At 40.1% G+C, this 23,261-nt stretch overlaps 3 protein-coding genes across 4 annotated transcripts in view; 2 read left to right on the forward strand and 1 right to left on the reverse strand.

Annotated features, from left to right (window-relative positions):
- Nucleotides 1-3,268, forward strand: part of LOC106583446 (protein bicaudal D homolog 2) — a 43,237-nt gene extending 39,969 nt beyond the window's left edge. Inside the window, exon 8 of the mRNA XM_014167620.3 lies at nucleotides 755-3,268. Coding sequence (XP_014023095.1) covers nucleotides 755-757 — 3 coding nt within the window. The 3' untranslated portion in view covers nucleotides 758-3,268. The remainder of the gene's footprint in view (nucleotides 1-754) is intronic.
- Nucleotides 3,269-4,102: 834 nt separating this feature from the next.
- Nucleotides 4,103-8,372, forward strand: LOC106583362 (caspase recruitment domain-containing protein 19). 2 transcript variants are annotated; one of them, XM_082967627.1, is made up of 6 exons: nucleotides 4,103-4,392; nucleotides 5,325-5,460; nucleotides 5,660-5,816; nucleotides 6,093-6,158; nucleotides 6,285-6,350; nucleotides 6,795-8,372. In XM_082967627.1, exons 1-6 carry the CDS (start codon nucleotides 4,340-4,342, stop codon nucleotides 6,902-6,904), a joined length of 588 nt encoding a protein of 195 aa, XP_082823753.1. In that variant the 5' UTR covers nucleotides 4,103-4,339; the 3' UTR covers nucleotides 6,905-8,372. The 2 variants fall into 2 exon arrangements, with proteins under 2 accessions (XP_082823753.1, XP_045561738.1); XM_045705782.2 differs by having other exon boundaries at nucleotides 4,106-4,392; nucleotides 5,321-5,460.
- Nucleotides 8,365-21,354, reverse strand: LOC106583445 (ninjurin-1). Its single transcript, XM_014167618.2, has 4 exons — nucleotides 21,164-21,354; nucleotides 15,396-15,639; nucleotides 12,026-12,209; nucleotides 8,365-10,614 (listed from the first exon to the last, which is right to left on the reverse strand). Exons 1-3 carry the CDS (start codon nucleotides 21,218-21,220, stop codon nucleotides 12,067-12,069), a joined length of 444 nt encoding a protein of 147 aa, XP_014023093.1. The 5' UTR covers nucleotides 21,221-21,354; the 3' UTR covers nucleotides 8,365-10,614; nucleotides 12,026-12,066.
- Between the last annotated feature and the right edge of the window lie 1,907 nt (nucleotides 21,355-23,261).

Raw genomic sequence — 23,261 nt, forward strand, 5'->3', positions numbered from 1 at the left:
ACTGAGGACTATATACTCTACTGAGGACTATATACTCTACTCCACTGACTATATACTCTACTGAGGACTATATACTCTACTCCACTGACTATATACTCTACTCTAATGAGAACTATATACTCTACTCCACTGACTATATACTCTACTGAGGACTATATACTCGACTCTACTGAGGACTATATACTCTACTCCACTGACTATATACACTACTGAGGAGTATATACTCTACTCTAATGAGAACTATATACTCTACTCCACTGACTATATACTCTACTGAGGACTATATACTCTACTGAGGACTATATACTCTACTGAGGACTATATACTCTACTGAGGACTATACTCTACTCTACTGAGGACTATACTCTACTCTACTGAGGACTATATACTATACTGAGGACTATATACTATACTGAGGACTGTATAATATACCTCCTGCTGTTCTCTTATAACCCTATCACCCAATTGTCAACCCACCCTCCTCATCTTCTCTAACCTGTCATCAGAAAACGCATCTCCTAAATCATCATCAATCCTCTAACCTGCATGTGAATACCATACCTGTGAGTCCTCTATTTCCTGCAGCCAGCAGGCCTGCACTGTACATGATTAACCATCCTCTTGACCCCATTGACTCCCCACTGCCACTAACATAGGTAACGGTTTAATCAAACAAGATTTATCAAATGAAGACTGGCCAGATGATTATCTAACCCTCAGATTTTAATGTAATTTTCTTATCTCTATTTTACAGTAATTTAATCAAGCCCAGTGTCCTTCAAAGGTTGACAGTCACCTTGCCGATGATTACTTCAGTGTCCCCTCCTGGCCTGAGACAAATGTCAGAGACACGTACTGCTGTAGTATGAGGACTTTGTTTCTGTGCACACACACACACACACACACACACACACACACACACACACACACACACACACACACACACACACACACACACACACACACACACACACACACACACACACACACACACACACACACACACACACTCTTGACCTTTATAGACGCGTGAAATCCCCAGGGGTTTGGTATCTTGGTGTGGCTGCAGGAAACAATAAAGACTCATGGGTATGATGACCATAGAGATATCTAGGTCTATTTCGGTGGGCATGACCATAGAGATATCTAGGTCTATTTCTGTGGGCATGACCATAGAGATATCTAGGTCTATTTCTGTGGGCATGACCATAGAGATATCTAGGTCTATTTCTGTGGGCATGACCATAGAGATATCTAGGTCTATTTCGGTGGGCATGACCATAGAGATATCTAGGTCTATTTCGGTGGGTATGACCATAGAGATATCTAGGTCTATTTCTGTGGGCATGACCATAGAGATATCTAGGTCTATTTCTATGGGTATGACCATAGAGATATCTAGGTCTATTTCTATGGGTATGACCATAGAGATATCTAGGTCTATTTCTGTGGGCATGACCATAGAGATATCTAGGTCTATTTCTGTGGGTATGACCATAGAGATATCTAGGTCTATTTCTGTGGGCATGACCATAGAGATATCTAGGTCTATTTCTGTGGGCATGACCATAGAGATATCTAGGTCTATTTCTGTAGGCATGACCATAGAGATATCTAGGTCTATTTCTGTGGGCATGACCATAGAGATATCTAGGTCTATTTCTGTGGGTATGACCATAGAGACATCTAGGTCTATTTCTGTGGGTATGACCAACAGTATGACCCCCATTGTGATTCAGTCACTCATCCCACATTGTCCACCACTATACTGGTATTACTCTGTCTATGTTTCCCCTGATGACTGCACACTTTTCATGTCTTTTTATTTCTCTTTTTTTGCTTGTTGTAATTCACACCTCAGTGAATGTGTGAGGTGTTCATAAGCTTTTTGTTACATTTAATAATTGTTACATGTTTGGTCATTGGAGCATTAATTAGTCATTTAAATATTTTAGCTTTTGTCATTATATAACTGGCAGATTGATAACAACATTTCCATGGAGAGCAAACCAGCAAAGTCATAGGAACTAACTTGCTCCAGTTTTCTTTGGGGTCAATATTCAATGGGACTCACAAGCTAACAGACATTCTCTGCAAGCACATAGATGAACATCTTAAATTGGAATTAGTATTTTCTCTCTTTTTTTCAAATCTTGTCACATGTTGATAATGTGCTTAAAAAAAGTTTACCAGACAGAGCAGGATGTTTCAGCAGGACATTCAACCAGTGTGTGCCCAGTGGGTACTTTCTGGCCTTAGTTTAGACCAGTAGTTTGTTGTCCACAAAAGAGAAGCTGGATTTAATTTTAGTTTGTTCTGTCCACAAAAGAGAAGCTACATTTAGATTTGAATGTTTTCTGTCTTTGAGAATTGTGGCGAGAGGTTATGACCCCAGTCAATAACAGATTGAGGAAAATAATAGGAACTGGGGTGAATTGTGTGAAGTGATTCTGCGATCCTGCAAGCATGCAGAGTTGCACATTTATGGGCTATTATTAGGATTAGGATTATTATTAATAGGTAAACCTTAATTTAAAAGTAATGATACCACAGCTGTTAACGTTGGCTGCCTAGTTAATAGTGGTTCAGAGCGTTTTTGATGATGGCTGAGGGAGAGATTACTAATGCAAATACTTATTTATACTCTACCTTTGTATGGCAAAGTTCAGGCGACTATGGTGGAGACTTTTTGTATTGTCTGTTTTAATGCAATTTTATGAACCTTTTTACATCCTCCAAAAGCATTGTTGTGATTTCAACAAACAGACTAAGTTAAGTCATGAACACATCTGCAGTGCCATTTAATTTATTGTTGACGCAATAAAAGTTACATTTGGGATTGTCTTTTTTTACAAGTGCAATTTGAACGCAGTATCGATATAGAAACACAGTATAAACATTCTCTGTCTGTCTGCTGATGCTATTGTTACATTTTACTACTACTTCTTACTCACAATCTTGATCCTAATTGAGTTGTATGTCTTTGTACTAAATAACTTCACTTGTTTGTATTTATTTTAAACAATGTCATGTATGTTGGCATTGTCGATAATGTGGATTATGGTTATTGCCATATTGATACCATATCGATGCCTTTTTTCATGTCATCTTCAAGAGACTTTGTGTGGAGATGGTAGGTGAGATGTGTGCTCAGTAGAAGTCAATAGCCTACCTGTATGATGATGATGTTGCACTGGCAAGGTGCATGCTTCATAGTTACCTTTATTATGCCTAAAGGTATGCCAAATAAACTTCACTTTAGTCTTAATGTGGTGTTGGGGTTATATTTTATATAGTGTGAGCTCCAAAAGTATTAGGACAGTTACAAATGTTTTGTTGTTTTGGCTCTGTACTCCAGCACTTTGGATGTTAAAGGATACAATGAGGTTATCCTATGAGGTTAAAGTGCAGGCTGTCATCTTTAATTTAAGGGTATTTTCAACCATATTGAGTGGACCGTTTAGAAATTAGAGCACTTTTTGTACATAGTCCCCCCCCATTTTAGGGTACCAATTCACTTATACAGTATGTGTATAATAGTAAAAAGTGAAGTATTTGTTAAGTGAATTTGTCCTAATACTTTTGGTCCCTTAAAAGTATGGGTGAAAATTCCCTCACTTCAACCTCATTTATAGTCATTGTATATTTTCAAATCCAAAGTGTTGGAGTACAGAGCCAAAACATCAACAACAAATGTGTGTGTGTGTATTTATTGATCTATTCTACAGTATCTTCACTATCTAATCATATTTATGCTTCAGTCATTCAATGTGTCCCTCTAAAATGACCTGTGTATTAATTTAGGAAGTTTTCCAACATTCATTAGTCAATACAAATATAGCCATAATAGCTTAATCCTAAAATGCGTGAAATTGGGCCTTACTGTAAATCAAACGAGATCAAATCATAACACATTTTCACAGCATTTACAACTTTTACAACTTTTTTACATATCCCGCATTATGGATGTTAAATCTCACTGAAATAACCGAAAGTTAGGCTAATTTATATTCAATGTATAGCTGTGGCTAAAATAAGACACATTTAGTCATGGTTACGTGGTATTGGCATTTCCGGGGAAGTTATAGCCACTCCCTACAGTTGTGTTGGGTTGATGGGTTGTCACTGGTTACCCCAGCCACAAAGTTGGCTATGAAGGTCGTCGTAAAATGTATGGGGGAAAAATTCGCCCTCATTTAAGGTTAGGGTTGGATATAATGTTAGCAGTGTGCTTAAGGTTAGGTTTAAAATCAGATTTTAAGAAGATCATTTGTAGAAATAGGCGAGTTTAGCCATAATTCTGACTTTGTGGCTGTGGTAACTAGTGAACACCGGGTTGATGATCTCGAGGGAGAGTCCTAACAAAGAACAGAAGGGACTCCACAATGGGAGGTTTGGCGGAGACTTCTTATAATAAAGTACTAGTGTATTTTCTGTTTTTATGCCATGGATATGTTTTTAGTTTTTTAAATAATTTACACTTACCCACATTATATTGTGCTTGAACGTAACGTAGCCAGTCTGGGCGGGAGAGCATGGTTGTCAACAAGTGGACAGCTTCTTCCTTGTCTTTTCGAGAGTTTTGAATGGCAATGACATGGCACTTCCAACTTCTAATGTAATGTTTGCTATCGTGCTAACACGTGGTACCCAAACCCTTTGCAAAGTGTAGTGTTCCCGGCAGATAAGTCTATTTCTAGCAACATTGTTTCTGGTGTAGGCTACACATCGCGCCTGCCTTTGACCTAATGTAACATGATATCACAAGTTGCTGTGCCCTACTCGTTTACACATTCTAACACATCATATAAGCACATAACACTGATAGCTAGAGACGTTTTGGCGAGATACTGTACATTACTAGCATTAGACACACTGAGCTGAATTCAACACATTTTCTGAAGAGGCAAGTATAGGCTACCGAAGAAAATCATGTGCCAGAGAGCAGCCAGCGAGGCATAAGGCATTTAACTTACATTTCACCCTAGAGTCACTACGTGTTCTTGGCTATTTTAGGACAAGCCATGTCCAGACAAGCAATGTCGACCTGGCATAGCCTACCTATTCTGTCAAAACGTTCCAATTTTAAAAAATGGAACTAGATTTCATTCTGCTGTAAATGCCTCTTCAAACTTTGACTCTAGTAGCATATTTAGAGATTTCACTGTCCTAGTTTGTTTATACTGTATATCCCATATCCTTATTATTAGGGAGTCAATCATTCCATATCCTGGCCCAAATATGAACTGTGTGATCCTCATGTTTTCCCATTTTATTATTATAATTTTCATGTTGTGATTCATTCCAATGTGACTGTCAGACAGCTTCCATGACCAGCTGCTGGAGGACAGTCGGTTCCTTAGAGCAGACCGTCGCCTGGACACAGAACTAGTGGATAAGCTCATCCTGCAGCTCAACAGGATCTATCCACAGATCCTCACAGACAAGGAGGCCACCAAAGTGAGTCTTGCTCCCCAGTAAAATAATTTTGACACAGGGTAGTGGTAACTTCCACTGGTAGTAAGAGTCCGAGAATGACTACTTGTTTCATTGTCAGACCAGCGCCAGACAGACTGTAACACAATGTTAAAATAGGCTAGCGTTCACAGGAAATGTGTTTCTGAATTCCTGGAATGCTGAATATGATATGATGATCCAGTTTAGGGACCTTGATGTGCCCACCTGCGTCCGACTGGCCGAGCTCCTGGCTCACCTGCAGGGGAAAGGTGAAGAGGCCTGCCGGGAGTTCTACCGGGCACTTCACCTGCATGTGGAAGATGTGTACTTCAGCCTACCCACACGTCTCCGCCTCAGAGGTTGGTCTCATCGACTGTCAGTCAGTCAGTCACTGGAGATCTGACATTTCTCTCATTATTATTCACACCAAAATACCTTTTTTACTCCAGTTTATTTTAGTAAATACTTTCTTAACACTTATTTTTCTTTTACTGTGCATTGTTGGTTAAGGGCTTGTAAGTAAGCATTTCACTGTAAGGTCTACACGTGTTGTATTCGGCACATGTGACAAATAACATGTGATTTGATTGAGTGAGGATGACATTATCGCTGACACTTTGCGATCTCTTTCCCAGATTCTATAGACCCGTTCACGACTGCAGCCTCACCCACTCAGCAGAGATATGTACTAAACGACAGAGGTAAGCTATACACACATAAAGTGCACACTCTGTCACTCACCAACACATGTACTGTAAACACACATGCCCTTTACGGTACATTCCTCTCTTTCTCACATACTGTCTTCTGCTCTCTTCCCTCTCCAGGTCAAATGTTCTTCCTGAGTTGTTTCAGTGTTGCAGTTGGGGTGGCTCTACTACATTACTATGACAGTGAGTAAAATTAGTTTTTTCTCCTTTTTACTTTCCCACAGAAAGACCAATAGGAACACCAGAAATCATACATTTTTACAGCTCGTCTGTACTCCTGTAGACGTAAAAAAAAAAAAAATCAAGCATAACATTGCATCTTCATGTTATGACACATCAAATCAAACTTTAATTAAAGTGCAATCGGATGACACTTTACAGTGAAACAAACAAGGAAGAAGCAGTGAAAGGAATGAGAAAAATAACATAAAACGCAAAGGATGTCTAAAACAATAACTGTTTTTTTATAATGTAATTTAAAAAGCTCTAGTGTCTGCATCTCATACCTGACAGGGCAAGCTTTTTCATACACCTGTTCAGTTTTCATTAGGTTGAAGTTGTCAATGCTATCATGATTATTTGTTGGGGAATAAAACAAAGTTGAATCGTCCTTGTGTTGTCCTGCAGAGGCCAAAGTAACAAGGGGCAGCAGGGCTCTTGGCATGGCTGCTCTTGGATTGGGTCGACGAGCCCGAGAGGTTCTCATATGGTACACTGAAGACCCCATCAGGAAGTAGTGGGTGTGTCTCCAACACCACCAGCACATCAGAACACACACTCCAAAGTTGCTTCCGGACATCCACACTACACTACACCCTTTTCACACTACCGTGCCAGCCTGAACCAAACTGCTAGTTACAGCAACTACGGTTAGTACAGCTTGGTTGGGCTCTATTCGATTCGTCTTAGTAGTATGAAAAGCCCTTAAGTCATTGTTTTTTTACAACTCTGTAAATACTATATATATATATATATATTTAGGGATCTTACTTTCTCTGACAATTTTTCATACAGCTCTGTTTTTTATGGACTTTCATTGTCCTAATAATGGTTAGTTATAGACATGCCTCTTCTCTGGTGAAAGCAACTATTATTACTCTAAACTTAAGCCTCTGTTACTGAATAGCATTAGAGATCCTGTCTGCATTCAGCTTCATTTGTGTGGTGTGGACACAGTAGACATGTAGGGGTTTGTACAGAATACCTAGAGACCAGACTCACTTTAAATACGGAACCTTTTCCAGGGTATGTGTTGTACTGCTCAGTATACTCAGGGGATTGACATTAGAAAACATCAATTTTATTTGGCGTGTTTGTAAGATGAGATGTTTAATTTGCTTATTCAAGAAAAAAACAACCAAGCACTACATTTATTGCAATTTGTTTTGTGATAATGTCTCTGTTGTCAGGGGGATTATGAGAAACATGAATGTAATAACAATGTTATAACATGTTGTGCCCAGTGTTTGGCTTGGGTTAAATGTCTACCACATAATGTCTTTACATTAGATGAATCCAGGTCCACTATGTTTCTATACCTAGGCACGGTTTAATGAATGTGTGATCTAGCTATATCAGAGAATATGTTCTGCATTTTTATTTTGGTGTGAGGCTCCTTACCTCTGGTTCATCAACAAAACAATGGCGGTGTGGCGGACAGAGTCGCTGTTTCCCCTATTGCGGACTCCATCTTTAAATCTTTTTTGAGTGAAAATAGTACTTAGTCACTGTTTTTGAAAGTGTTATTTTTTATTATTATGGCCACTAAAAGCCAATACAAATGAACACATTTCAGGTCTCAACCGTGTCTTTTCACCTCAGAATCTATTTCTCTCTCACTTTTCTCAAATGTTAAGCATTTCCAAAGCCTTCTCTAACCAACATGTGTCTTATGTTTTCTCTTACACATGCATGAAGCCTTTGCTCACTAACTTGCTGTAATTTATGTTTAGTTTGTTAAGGTCAATATTGTTAATGGGGGAAGTAGATTATAACGGTTATTCTGTTTTATAGTAGGGAACATCATGTTAAATACACATGTAACCTACCAGATATAAACAATGTGGTGTATCACAGCTCTATCTACTCTTTTTATGTCTAAAAGTGGAAGTTAGGATTCTCCCCACAGACTCTAACTGTCTTAGTCTCTCAAGTGCCATCATTAGCCTTTCCATGCATGGACAATAAAAAAACTATCTGAACAAATTGTTGTATTTTATTCACAAACTTCATTTCAGAATAGTAAAGTGTTCTACTGCATATAGTGCATAAAACAACAACGTATATTAAGTGGGGTTAAAAGATTTGGTCCTTCATTTACAAAAACAGAAAAGGATTAAGAGAATGTAAAAAAAACAATTATACTGTCAAGGCTAAACGAGGCATGACATACACACTTCCAACAAATATATACACCGAGTGTACAAACGATGATCAACACCTGCTCTTTCCATGATATAGACTGACCAGGTGAAAGCTATGATCCCCTTTTGATGTCACTTCAATCAGTGTAGATGAAGGGAGGAGACAGGTTAAAGAATCATTTTTAAGTATTGAGACAATTGAGACATGGATGTGTACCATTCAGAGGGTGAATGGGCAAGACAAAATATTTAAGTGCCTTTGAACGGGTATGGTAGTAGGTGCCAGGTGCACCGGTTTGTGTCAAGAACTATAACGCTGCTGAGTTTTTCACACTAAACAGTTTCCCGTGTGTGTATGTGTGTGTGGGGGCAACTCCATAAATATTAGGAAGGTGTCCTTTAATATTTTGTACAGTATATGACAGGAGGTTGGTAGCACCTTCATTCGGGAGGACGGGCTCGTGGTAATGGCTGGAGTGGAATGGTGTCAAATATGTTTGATTCCATTCACTCCGTTCCGGCCATTATTATGAGCCGTCCTCCCCTTTGCAGCATCCTGTGGTGTATATACATGTACATTTACATTCTAACTATACATACTGTATCTGACAGATCTGAGATTACATATATAAGGCAGCATGCACAGTCCCCTCTGATACCACGTTGAGGTTTGTTGACTGTCAGGTTGCAAAAGTCTGGTAACTTAAACCTGGTTATTTCGGGATAGTTACTTTAATTTTTTAACCCTTATCGACTGTAAACTGTACAGTACTATACAGTACTGCCTGAATATATTCGATATGTAGGCCCAGGCTCACACAGGACTCTGATTATATCCGCTCCTCTCTGCTGTACAATGATGTACACATGTTTAGCATGGGGCTGTGGGCAAAGCATTTACACAGTGGTGGAAAAAGTACCCAATTGTCATACTTGAGTAAAAAGGTACCTTAATAAAAAATGTCTGAAGTAAAAGTGAAAGTCACCCAACAAAATACTACTTGAGTAAAAGTATTTGGTTTTAAATATACTTAAGTATCAACAGTAAATGTAATTGCTAAAATATATTAGAAGTCAAATTTAAAATTACTTATATTAAGAAAACCAGAAAGCACAATTTTCTGTTTTTAATTTACGGATAGCCAAGGGCACACCAACACTCGGACATCATTTACAAATTAAGTATTTGTGTTTAGTGAGTCCACCAGATCAGAGGCAGTAGGGATGACTAGGGATGTTCTTTTGATAAGTGTGTGAATTGGATAATTTTCTGTCCTACTAAGCATTCATAATGTAACGAGTACTTTTGGATGTAAGGGAAAATGTATGGAGTAAAAAGTACATTATTTTCTTTAGGAATGTAGTGAAGTAAAAGTTGTCAAAAATATAGTCATGTACAGATACCCCAAAAAACTACTTAAGTATTAATTTAAAGTATTTTTAATTAAGTACTTTTCACCACTGCCTTTACAACACACCCAGATAAGCTGAAGTCCAAAAACAGCAGTTAAGACAGCTGTGCATTGGGTTTTAGCTAGGGTGGTAAAAATATAAAACTACTTGTTTTTGTACAGAGCTGAAAGCAGACCGAAGACTCTTGCATGCGTGCACACACACGCGTGTGCAGCAGCTGGGTCTGTACATCAAGTATTTCTAGAACAAAGTCACCACGACAGCGGCTCTGGGATATGTATAAAATAACCCTGTAGATCATATTTGAAAAGGCAATAAATGAACGGCATTGGTCATTTGAACAATGTAATGTTCTCACAGCATGTAAATAGCAACTGATGAAGTGTGTGACGTAACATCATGAAGTAGGTTAAATGACCAGGGGAAGACAAAGTTGACAAATTCTGACCTTGATAATGCAACTGACAATCTGATTGAGATCCTGAGAAATGAATACAGAAAGACAAAGATGGTGAACTCTGAGTTTGTAATTGCCTCTGAAATGTTGACTGGCTGTGGATATGAAAGGCCAGTGTGAGTCCTGTAGAGTTGATCTATCCATTGTCTTTGACGAAACAGAGAACCTGATGGCTTGAGACCTATGGAAGACTGGATCCCTGAAATTCTCTGGCCTGTAAAGTAGCAGTAATTGGGTTAGTACTGCTTTGCAGCTATGGTATTCCAATATCAAACATTTAATATAAGATTCACCTATGTGTATTCTAACAATAAGCCTACCTACATATACACTATATATAAAAAAGTATGTGGATACCACTTCAAATTAGTGGATTCGGCTATTTCAGCCACACTCTTTGCTGACAGGTGTATAATGTCGAGCACACAGTCATGCAATCTCCATAGACAAACATTGGCAGTAGAATGGCCTTACTGAAGAGCTCAGTGATTTTCAATGTAGCACCTTCATAGGATGCCACCTTTTCAACAAGTCAGTTTGTAAAATTTCTACCCTGCTATAGCTGCCCCGGTCAACTATAAGTGCTGTTATTGTCAAATGGAAACGTTTAGGAGCAACAACGGCTCAGCCGCGAAGTGGTAGGCCACTTACGCTTGAGTGTAAAAATCATCTGTCCTCGGTTGAAACACTCACTACTGAGTTCCAAACTGCCTCTGGTAGCAACGTCAGCACAATAACTGTTTGTCAGGAGCTTCATGAAATGGGTTTCTATTGCCGAGCAGCAGCACACAAGCCTAAGATCACCATGCGTATTGCCAAGCGTCGGCTGGAGTGGCGTTAAGCTCATCGCCATTAGACTCTGGAGCAGTGGAAATGCGTTCTTTGGAGTGATGAATCACGCTTCACCATCTGTCAGTCCGACGGACGAGTCTGGGTTTAGTGGATGCCAGGAGAATGCTTCCTGCCCCAATGCATAGTGCCAACTGTAACGTTTGGTGGAATAATAATGGTCTGTGGCTGTTTTTATGGTTCAGGCTAGGCCCCTCAGTTCCAGTGAAGGGAAATCTTAATGCTACAGCATAAAATGGACATTCTAGACAATTCTGTGCTTCCAACTTTGTGGCAACAGTTTGATGAAGCCTCTTTCCTGTTTCAGCATGACAATACCCCACGACACAAAGTGACGTCCATACAGAAATGGTTTGTTGAGATCTGTGTGGAAGAACTTAACTGGCCTGCACAGAGCCCTGACCTCAACTCAATCGAACACATTTGGGATGAATTGGAAGGCCGACTGCATGCCAGGCCTAACTGCCCAACCTCACTAATGCTCTTGTGACTAAATGGAAGCAAGTCCCGCTGCAAAGTTCCCTCATATAGTGGAAAGCCTTCCCAGAAGAGTGGAGGCTGTTAAAGCAGTAAAGTGGGGACCAACTCCATATTAATGCCCATGATTTTGGAATGAGATGTTTGATGAGCAGGTGTCCACATACTTTTGGTCATGTAGTGTATTTATAGAGCTCATGTAACCTGAATTTGACATACAACTCTCATACATGTATGATTACCAAACACTACCAAAGTATGTGCGTATTGTACATATAACACTAGTATAATTCCTTTACCTGTGTACTAGCTGATGACTATGGGTAAGGAGTGAGGGCAGTTAGGAGTTGGTGTTGGGCTTCTGGACGCCAAATGCTGTGATGAAGACATTGACTACAACAATGATGAAGACGAGTGCTGTGGTGACATTCTCCATAATGTTCAGCTTGAAGTGCATGCTCTCATCGTTCACGTTCCACTTTACTACAGAACAAGGGAGACACCAAAATATGTTGAGGATTAATTTACTGTCTCCAAGCATGTCCTCAATCCAACCAACAGACAAGATTGGACAAGTGAACTCAAGGGCTCTACCACATGGTGGCCCGCCTGGCTTTTGAACCATCATTTATTTAGCGTTGTCTTACCAATCATTATTGAACCATCTGATATGAAGATACAGCCTTTGACATTTCCTACCCTCAGGTGAATTATTATCTAGGACATTCATTATATTCCTCACTGGAGATGAAGGCTAATATGTTGTTGAGGTGAGAGTTAGTTAGGGCCCAGTTTAGTTTAGCATTTTTCAAATGCTCTCTCAGTGCAGACACACAACTCCTGTAATGTTAGCAATTCCCCCTCAGGACACTAAGCTGAGTATTCCTAATTTGAACCAGCTCAGAGGAGAAATACAACACCCAATGGTCTCATTCCTGAACTCTCCCTCCCACACAATGGGAGCCCCTGGCAGGGGAACATAAGGATATTATGGCCAGGGGTGTGATGGACCAGGCTTCACTCAGTACACAGATAATACTGTGTTTGCAGAGAGAGCCATTCTCAGGCCTACAAACACACATAGGGCTCTATTTTTGTCTGGCGTTGAGGCACAAGTGTCAAAAAGCATGTTAGTTTGCAATTTCGTCATGTAAAAACTGGCATTTTCTAGCCCTAACGGCAGGTTCGGCAACTTACCTGTCTAACATCAGCCCGTTTGCGCTGAAGTGTGAGGGGTGGTAATATTTGAGTTGTGTCTTTAAAAACAGGTGCAAAAGTGACAATTTCATGCAGCGCTAGTGGGAAGTTAAAGACCCACAAAACGCAGGTCTTAATGGTAACACAGTTGATGATAGCATGGATTTTGGGAGCGGAAGCTCAGCCTATCCAGCCATGACGCACAGTGCCCATAGAAGAGAGAGTGCCTTTTGTGCCGGTGAATCTCATATTTAGAAACATTAACAAAATTATTGGTTTCCCCTATTTCATTTAATTTGATTAAAAACCAAGCATAGCCTACTCTCCCCTTAATCAAGGCTCGTTTAGCAGCATCGCATAGATGCGTCTTTTTATCCTTGCCATTAGCCAAGTAGTCTATGAATAAGAGGGTTTTAAATGGTCTACCGAGAGTGCTTTGAAATATTTTGTTTTTTTCCCTCATGCTTTTTCATTATTCACAATTCACATACCTGCATACTTAATTTAGCTTGTTCAAGTAGGCTGTCCATCCCTATTTTCAAAGACCGCCTCTCGTCCGATTAACTGCCTCGCACATAGGCAACGATACAATTGACATGAGCCTAGTATCTTGTATAGACGTGCAAATGTTATACCTAAAGACATTTAGGCCTACGTGTGCACACAGTGCCATGGAACTAGAGAAGTGATTTATGATGTCATGCTTCTGACCCCATCCTATTTAGAAATATTGTTGTTGTTTGTTTTATGTTTCATACCGAGCCCTCCATAAGCTACCCTTACCCTAGGCCTAAGCTACTAAGGCTGGTTCAACAGCAAAGTGTTGTGCCTTTTTTATCCTGGCCTTTCACAGTAGCCTATCCATAAAAGGTGTTTAAATGGTCTGTTAGTCAGAGAGCCTTGAATTTAAAATGTACTGCACATCCTAAAACATCGCACATATGCCTGCTTGCATACTTAATTTTGCTTGTTCAAGTATCCAGGCATGTAGCCTAGCGGTTAAGAGCGTTGGGCCAGTAACCGAAAGGTTGCTGGTTTGAATCCCTGAGCTGGCAAGGTGGAAAAATCTGCTGTCCGCTCCTTGAGCAAGGCAGTTAGCCCCCAGCAACAACTACTACCCTGGCGCAGATGACGTCGATTAAGGTAGCCCCCCGCACCTCTCTTAACACTGGGTGTTTTTTTTGTTGTTGTTTTTTTTACTGTTGTATTACTCGTTATTGTAGCCTATGCTATTAATAAACTGTTGTATCAATCCACATTGGACCAGGAAGTGAATATTCCGTGCCTACAGCCAAACTGGAGTTGATGACAACACGAAGACCGCCAATAACCTACAAAACTTGGGACAAACGCATGCTGTATTATGCCATGGAACACGTTGATTGGCCAGTGAGTGGCCAAGCCCTCGTCACACCTATAACTTCTTTATTCATCAAAACTCAGCCCTTTCGCGCCACCACCAGCTATTGCGCTCATAATTCCGGCTGTAATAATAGCTAAAGTATTTCTGACACACCCCTGGACATACAGCGCTACCGCCAGCGTATAAATCTACCATTGCGTTAGGTTTGTTAAAATAGAGCCCATGATATTTGTTGGGATTCAATCATAAAGTAGGGTCAGGGAGTTGATCTGTTCCTGGAGCAGAGGAGGAACGCATGCTGTATTATGCCATGGAACACGTTGATTTGCCAGTAAACCAAGTGTTCATGTCTCATCAATAATGTCAGGAGTTTTCCCTGACCATGTTATATGGGGGTCAGGTCACATGGTCAGGATAAACTCTTGGCCACAGAAATAAAATGAATATAATGGGCATCCCCATTCATTTACATTACATTTACATTTACATTCAAGTCAATGATGGCATAATGGGTGGACCTGCAGCCATTTTGAGTGTACCAATAAGAGCAAAGCAGGAAGTGTACCCATCAATCAGTGCTGTGATTTGTTGAATCAACTCAACTGACATTACAAAAATATATTCCATTGCATGAGCCACATCATAATTTGAATTAACATTCTATATTACCATGGAAATTATTGCATCACAATACCAGGCAACCAGTGTACCCAGGAGTTTACCAGTAAAATTGTCAAGATAAGAGGTTCCAAACCCGTTCTATTCATTATATTTCTACGCTCCTGGCCCCACGCATCATCAATCTGTGGCTACGTCCCAATTATCTCTCCTTCCTCCCAAAGTGTGCACTTCCCTTCACTGATTTGAAAGAAAAAATAAATGACTGGGATAAGAAATATGGTGGAAACTCTTAGCCCATGGCCTCCACCAATCCAATGCTTTTAGATTTGTGGGAAATATTGAATGACTTCACTCTTCAGGAGAAAGGCGATATTATTGGGAAGCAAACAGTTGCTGGTTAGCGCCAGAGCCAGACAGAGTGTCGATTACTTTCTTCATTTACCCCTGGGGGGATTAATAAAGTTCAATAGAATAGAACTGAGACCCACCGATGAAGATGAGCAGGATGCCCACAGTGACCTGCAGGATGAGGGAGATAGAGATGAGGGTGATGAGAGGGTTGTAGAAGGTGAAACCTGGGCCCTGCTCCAGGACAGCCTTCAGCTGGGAGGCGTTGGCCATGAGTAATGCCACGTCCAGCATGCTCTCTGCTGCACTCTTCTTATTGGCGTAGTGGTTCATGTTCAGAGTACCCACCGTCGCCCTGTGATTCCTGCCCCTAAGATGTGGAACCTAACATGAATACAGAGAGACTAACATTAGTACAACATAGACTAGACAAAGACATCAATTATGTTCAGTATAAACATAACGTATATCTAGTATGGGCTAGGTGGGCCGCTAGCGTCCCACCTGCGGGACACAGCCAGTGAAATAGCAGGGCGGCAAATTCAAAACAGCAAAAATCTCATAATTCAAATTTCTCAAACATACAACTACTTTACACCATTTTAAAGATACACGTCTCCTTAACCCAACCACGTTGTCTGATTTCAAAAAGGCTTTACGGCGAAAGCAAAACATTAGATTATGTTAGGACAGTGCCTAAAAAATAAAAGCCACACAGCCATTTTCCAAGCAAGGACAGGCGTCACAAAAAACTGAAATACAGCTAAAATTAAGCACTAACCTTTGATGATCTTCATCAGATGGCACTCATAGGACTTCATGTTATACAATACATGTATGTATTGCTCGATAAAGTTCATATTTATATACAAAAACCCCATTTTACATTGGCCCTTAATGTTCAGAAATGCTTTTCCTCTGAAAACTTCCGGTGAATGAGCACATTAATTTACAGAAATACTCGTCATAAACGTTGATAAAATATTAAACTGTTATTCAAAGAATTATAGATAAACATCTCCTTAATGCAACCGCTGTGACAGATTTAAAAAAAGCTTCACGGGGAAAGCACACTTTGCAATAATCTGAGTACGGCGCTCAGACAACAACAGCAGGCAATACAGATACCCGCCATTGTGGAGTCATCTAAAATCATAAATAGCATTATAAATATTCACTTACCTTTGATGATCTTCATCAGAATGCACTCCTAGGAATCCCAGGTCCACAATAAATGTTGTTTTGTTCGATAAAGTCCATCATTTTTGTTTGCGCGTTCAGTTTGCTACTCCAAATGTTGGAAGCGTGCAGAAAATTTCACGACGAAAAGTAAAAAAAAAGTTATATTTACGTTCGTAGAAACATGTCAAACGATGTATAGCATCAATCTTTAGGGCCTTTTTAACATAAAACTTCAATAATATTCCAACCGGATGATTCCAATGTCTTGAAACATTTAATGGAACACAGCTAACTCTCACGTGAATGCGCGCCAATGAACTCATGTCCACTCCTGAGTCAACAACTTCCAACTTCCTTTGTTCGCTCTCTGTTCACCATAGAAGCCTCAAACAACTTTATAAAGACGGATGAAGGAAGTGCAAAATGAACCCTAAGTCACTGTATACTGAATAGGCCCAGTCTTGAAAAACTACAAACCACTTCCTGGTTGGATTGTTTCTCTGGTTTTTGCCTGCCATATGAGTTCTGTTATACTCACAGACATCATTCAAACATTTACATTTACATAATTTAGCAGACACTCTTATCCAGAGCGACTTACAAACAGTTTTAGAAACTTCAGAGTGTTTTCAATCCAAATATACTAATAATATGCATATCCTACGTTCTGAGCCCGAGAAGTAGGCAGTTTAATTTGGGCACGTCATTCATCCGAATTTCCGAATACTGCCCCGTCACTAAAAAGATATCTATCCATATGTCTATGGACTTAACTCAGGTATATCACTGTCTGGTTACAGTTGTATGTGAACCTGTAGGAGAGCACACTGTTAGTTATATTATTATATAAGAGGCTGGTCCTATGCTACATTATATGAACACTATGATGAGTTAATGTCCTCACTGAACTTTTTACTATGTCATACTGACCTTCAGCTTATTTAGGATAAAAAAAGTTTTAATGGAAGTATGTGGACATTTTGGGGATTCCTACAGTGACTCTGCTGTGGATTTGTGGGAAATGAAAGTGTTGTGGGACTATTTTAACAGGAAGTGTGACCATGCCCTCGGTCCGTGGTGACTGCGCACCATGCACGGAGAACTGATAGAAAGGAAGAGAGGTCAAGAGATCATGTGCTATATCTTCTCTTCAGTTTCTTGCCAACCAGGGTGTAGATACTGAAACTGAAAACCAAGAGAGAGCAGTTCACCCTGTGGAGGAAGGTCTCTTCTCTACTTTACCACCCTGCAGTAGAGCAGGTTGGAAAATATGAAGTTAAATTGTTACGTCATTGAAAAAGTGGGATTCCTAAACCAAACATTACCCAGGTGTCTTTGTGGGTTGAGGACAGAGTGTATATTTTGGGTGGAACCGTCTAGTCTGACCGTCCAATAAACAACAAGGAGAGCCTTGTGCCCAGGTTGGCAGTGTAAAACAGAGAAGCCCACATGCCTCTCACCACCTCTAAAAACACTCACAGCCCACAGAGGAAAAAGTTGTTCTTGTGACCGAGGCTAGCAATGGTTGGACAGTTACTTATCTCTGAGAAGCAGCCTGCTTTCCTTCACTGACTTATAACCCTCAAATTCCTGCACTGATCTTTCTTTGTCTTTCATTCATTCCATTCTTTGACTTTCACTCCCTTTCTCTGGCCCAGTTTTTATGTACCATTTTTCTCACTCAATCTTGTTGCCCATCTCTCTGTCCTTCAAATGGGCTAGATTCCTATACTGCTGTATTCATAACTTAACAATGTTCTAGAAATAATTAATGAGGGAACTTTCTCATGGCCTTATTCTCAATGTCTGGTTATCCGTCCCTCTCCCTCTCTTGGGCCAAGGAGGGACTTGCCTCTGCTGCTTATGTCCAGAGTGTTATAACAGGCTGAGATACAGTACGTGTGCTGTATTACGTATTCTGGTGATGCCAGACACTTTTCTTAAGCATGATTGTTGAGTAACAAACAGATCATTGTGGGTCTGAACAGACACTGCTGACCAGTCAATGTTGTTGCTCGTGTAAGAGATGGGAGCCCTTCTCAGCTCTCCTTTTTCCTTCCCATCCTCTGCCTTCCTTGTTCATACACTGGTCGTACATAAACTGAACAACTGTTGTTGTTTTACTGTGAGATTCATATGTGGGCTCTTCATGTTGCTTCTATCTGAACAACTAGACTCAACAATTAGTATAAGCCGCAGGTTTAAGATCAACACTGATGGGTAAAAACAACAAACTCTAACAGAGCTCGATGATTGCACAGTTGTTTTCCATTGAGTTTGATCAGGACTTTTCTGAGTAACATAGTCATCATTACCTACAGTACTGGTCCAAAGTTTAGACACACCTACTCATTCCAGGGTTTTTCTTTACTTTTACTATTTTCTACATTGTAGAATAATAGTGAAGATATCAAAACTATGAAATAACACATGGAATCATGTAGTAACCAAAAAAGTGTTAAACAAATCAAAATATATTTGCACACTCTTGGCATTCTCAAACCTGTTAATTAAATGGGCCTGCAGATGTGTTGATTTAACACTTTTTTGGTTACTACATGATTCCATGTGTTATTTCATAGTTTTGATATCTTCACTATTATTCTACAATGTATAAAATAGTAAAAATAACGAAAAAGTCTTGAATGAGTAGATGTGTTCAAACTTTTGACTGGTACTGTAAATGTCAATCATTTCTGGAATCCCAGGCCATTATGCCACTTTGCTCACAGAGCAGAGCAGGTGAAGACTGGACACCTCCTTTATGTTGCTCAGTGCTATTGTGATTCACTTGGGATGTTGGACTTTCAAAATATGTTCTTCAAAGAGGGTATTATTTTTGTAAAGAACTGCAGTGTTTTCTACAACACGCACAACAGACAACCTTGAATAAACCACTGAGGAGAATGACAGAGTTGCAGACGTTCTATTTAATTATTATTATTTTTTAATTATAGCACCTGATAGTTGGATATGCTTTTCTCCCTTCATTAATTCCCAGGCTTAAGCCCAACTCTCATCTATCTAATATCTCTGCCAACCAAACAGATAATTGGACCACTAAGCATTGTGTGACTTTGAGAGACAGGGATAAATGGTCTCTGAGGCTAAGTAAACTATTTCCTTTTCGGCAGACCCCCAACAAGACAAATCAATACTGAGTGATTTGAAAGCGTCCTGCATAATTATGTAAACACTAAATGGGTCTGAAATGGCACCCTATTTCCTATATAGTGCACTACTTTTGACCAGGTCTCTGGTAGCTAGTGCATTACAGTATATAGAGAATAGACCAGGGTGCCATTTCGGACGCAAACATTGAGTAGGCCTAAACTTTGCTTGGTAGGGAAGGACGTTTACCTTTGCCCAAAGGAATGTTTGTTTTCTTTGCCATATTACACCAAATACTAACAACCACATAGCACTGAACACTCAGAGCTGTCGCCTCAACATACATCAATGGGGACTTGTGGGGAATTGTACTTGCTTTCCTTTGGCCTTTGACATGGTTATAACCTATTGTTGTGGTGTAACAGGTGTTTACTCTAGGTTAGTAACAAAATGATGTGGCTTACCCCTTAATATATGTCACCTATTCACAAACATGGCCCTTGGATAACCTGCTATGAATGTGGGAAATCACCACTTCCCCCTACTTTCTCATTGTGTAATGTATTTTTAATGCAACACAGTTTGGTTGATTATAAACAATTGACAACAACATTCTTGCCATCTTCTAGCTACCCAACATTGTTGGATCAATCGTTTGGTAGATCAAGTTCTCTGATACTTTTCATGATGTGGGTTTTCAAACAGATCAACATAATATTGAAGGATAGTGATAAAGGGATTCCCCTCGTGTTGGTAGTCTAAATCAGGAGCATGGCAATGATCTCACACTTAATCCTCAACAGGTGGGTTTTGGACTATAATGAATTACTTAATTAGCTGTAATAGAAAACCTGAACTAGTTCAAAGGTTAGCGTAACAATGGTCTTTGAAATAGGCCTAAAACGTGATCAAGGGTTGTGTATGCTATGCTGTCAAAGGGGTTAAACCACCCTCCCATAAAATACACACAATTCTAAATATGGTTCTGTCTGTATTTAACATTTAATGTGTGGCATTTAATTATCCGTATAGACCTTTTGTTTACGTTCCAAAATACGTCTATGTGCCTTTGGCCGATGTTGATGGCCACCAACAGGCCCACTGGCTACGGTCCCAATCTCATAAAATATCCACTGTTTAGGAGCATAATCCCCATGACAACAGGCACGTGTCAGTCATTGTATTTCTGCGGATTTTAATTTTCACGAGCATAGTGCGTAATCATAACGCGCAAACGATATGCAAAAACGATGCTAATATGCCCATTATAGACTACGAGTACGTCTATTACATTGGGTTTGCAATCATTCAGACGAGACTGGTGCTTAATTTAGTATCGTCCTGTTGAAGCCCCACAAAGAAAAGTTTCAGCATAGAATGTGAATTGTTAATAAATGAACTACCGATAAACATCCGCGTAGCGAGAAATGGTTATATTGTAGCCTATATGGTAGGCTATAACGGTTAGGTTACAATGTAACCAAGATGCAGTAGGCTGCGGCATAGGTTATGGACGTTTTTATTTGAGAAAAAAAAACAACACTTTACATAGATAGGGACTGGCCTCTGTTGCAGACTGCGGTCTCACAGCTTCTTGCATCGTAGCCTATCTTACCTCTCCTCCGTTCTCTCCGTCGGCATCTCCGTTCATTTCCATGTTTTCAGTTGCCATATTTGCCTCTTAAATATTTAATTTAAACTAAAGCGGGTTACAATACAAAATGTGTTGTGGGAGTCCGTGTCGCTGTGTCTCTGCCAGTGGCCGAGTGAAAAACGCCTAAACGGGAAGAAGTGGAGGACTGACTACCGGGCTTCACTAGGGGGCGGGCTACACTGGGGTCTAGAGAAACTGAAAGAAGCCCCTGAATTGTCATGCTTTGATAATTAAGGAATGCCCCTTTCATTTGGGTGAAAAACAAGGGATTCCACAGTTTCACAAAATCTAAAATACTATATAGGGATTTCATGAAATTATGTAAATACCGATGATCTGATAATTTAAAGGGTCTCTGATTCTAACTTTGGGCTAAGCCTGATATTTTTATTTTATTTATTTATTTCACCTTTATTTAACCAGGTAGGCAAGTTGAGAACAAGTTCTCATTTACAATTGCGACCTGGCCAAGATAAAGCAAAGCAGTTCGACACATATAACAACACAGAGTTACACATGGAGTAAAACAAACATACAGTCAATAATACAGTACAAAAATAAGTCTATATACAATGTGAGCAAATGAGGTGAGATAAGGGAGGTAAAGGCAAAAAAAGTCCATGGTGGCAAAGTAAATACAATATAGCAAGTAAAACACTGGAATGGTAGATATGTAGTGGAAGAAAGTGCAAAGTAGAAATAGAAATAATGGGGTGCAAAGGAGCAAAATAAATAAATAAATACAGTAGGGGAAGGGGTAGTTGTATGGGCTAAATTATAGATGGGCTATGTACAGGTGCAGTGATCTGTGAGCTGCTCTGACAGCTGGTGCTTAAAGCTAGTGAGGGAGATAAGTGTTTCCAGTTTCAGAGACTTTTGTAGTTCGTTCCAGTCATTGGCAGCAGAGAACTGGAAGGAGAGACGGCCAAAGGAGGAATTGGCTTTGGGGGTGACCAGAGAGATATACCTGCTGGAGCGCGTGCTACAGGTGGGTGCTGCTATGGTGACCAGTGAGCTGAGATAAGGGGGGACTTTACCTAGCAGGGTCTTGTAGATGACCTGGAGCCAGTGGGTTTGGCGACGAGTATGAAGCGAGGGACAGCCAACGAGAGCGTACAGGTCGCAGTGGTAGGTAGTATATGGGGCTTTGGTGACAAAACGGATGGCACTGTGATAGACTGCATCCAGTTTATTGAGTAGGGTATTGGAGGCTATTTTGTAAATGACATCGCCAAAGTCGAGGATCGGTAGGATATGTATAGCCTTTGGTGAAAAATCTTCCCAAACACCATTTCAACATCATTTGAATAACCTAACTGTTGCAGAATGCGTCAGAATAATATTACACTTTCCAATGCTGAAGGTGCCATCTTGCGTACATCTTCAGTATATATTTTCAGAGGCACACTACTTGACTAGTGGCAATATATAGTGCATTTGGAAAGTATTCAGAGCGCTTCACTTTTTACATATTTTGTTATGTTACAGCCTTATTCTAAAAAGGGTTAAATCGTTTTTTCTCTACACACAATACCCCATAATGACAAAGTAAGACATTTTACCAAATGTATTAAAAATAAAAAACGTTAATATTAAATTTACATAAGTATTCAGACCCTTTACTCAGTACTTTGTTGAAGCACCTTTGGCTACAAGCTTGTCACACCTCAATTTGGGGAGTTTCTCCAATTCTTCTCTGCAGATCCTCTCAAGCTTCCTCAGGTTGGAAGGGGAGCGTTGCTGCACAGCTATTTTCAGGTCTCTCCAGAGATGTTCGATTGGGTTCAAGTCCGGGCTCTGGCTGGGTCACTCAAGGAAAATCAGAGACTTGTCCCGAAGTCACTCCTGCGTTGTCTTTGCTCTTTGCTTAGGGTCATTGTCCTGTTGGAAGGTGAACCTTCGTCCCAGTCTGAGGTCCTGAGCACTCTGGAGCAGGTTTTCATCAAGGATCTCTCTATACTTTGCTCCGTTCATCTTTCCCTTGATCCTGACTAGTCTCCCAGTCCCTGCCGCTGAAAAACATCCCAACAGCATGATGCTGCAATCACCATGCTTCACC

The sequence above is a fragment of the Salmo salar genome, chromosome 22 (genome assembly GCF_965601325.2).
Source record: "Salmo salar chromosome 22, fSalSal1, whole genome shotgun sequence".
Taxonomy (NCBI): Eukaryota; Metazoa; Chordata; class Actinopteri; order Salmoniformes; family Salmonidae; genus Salmo; species Salmo salar.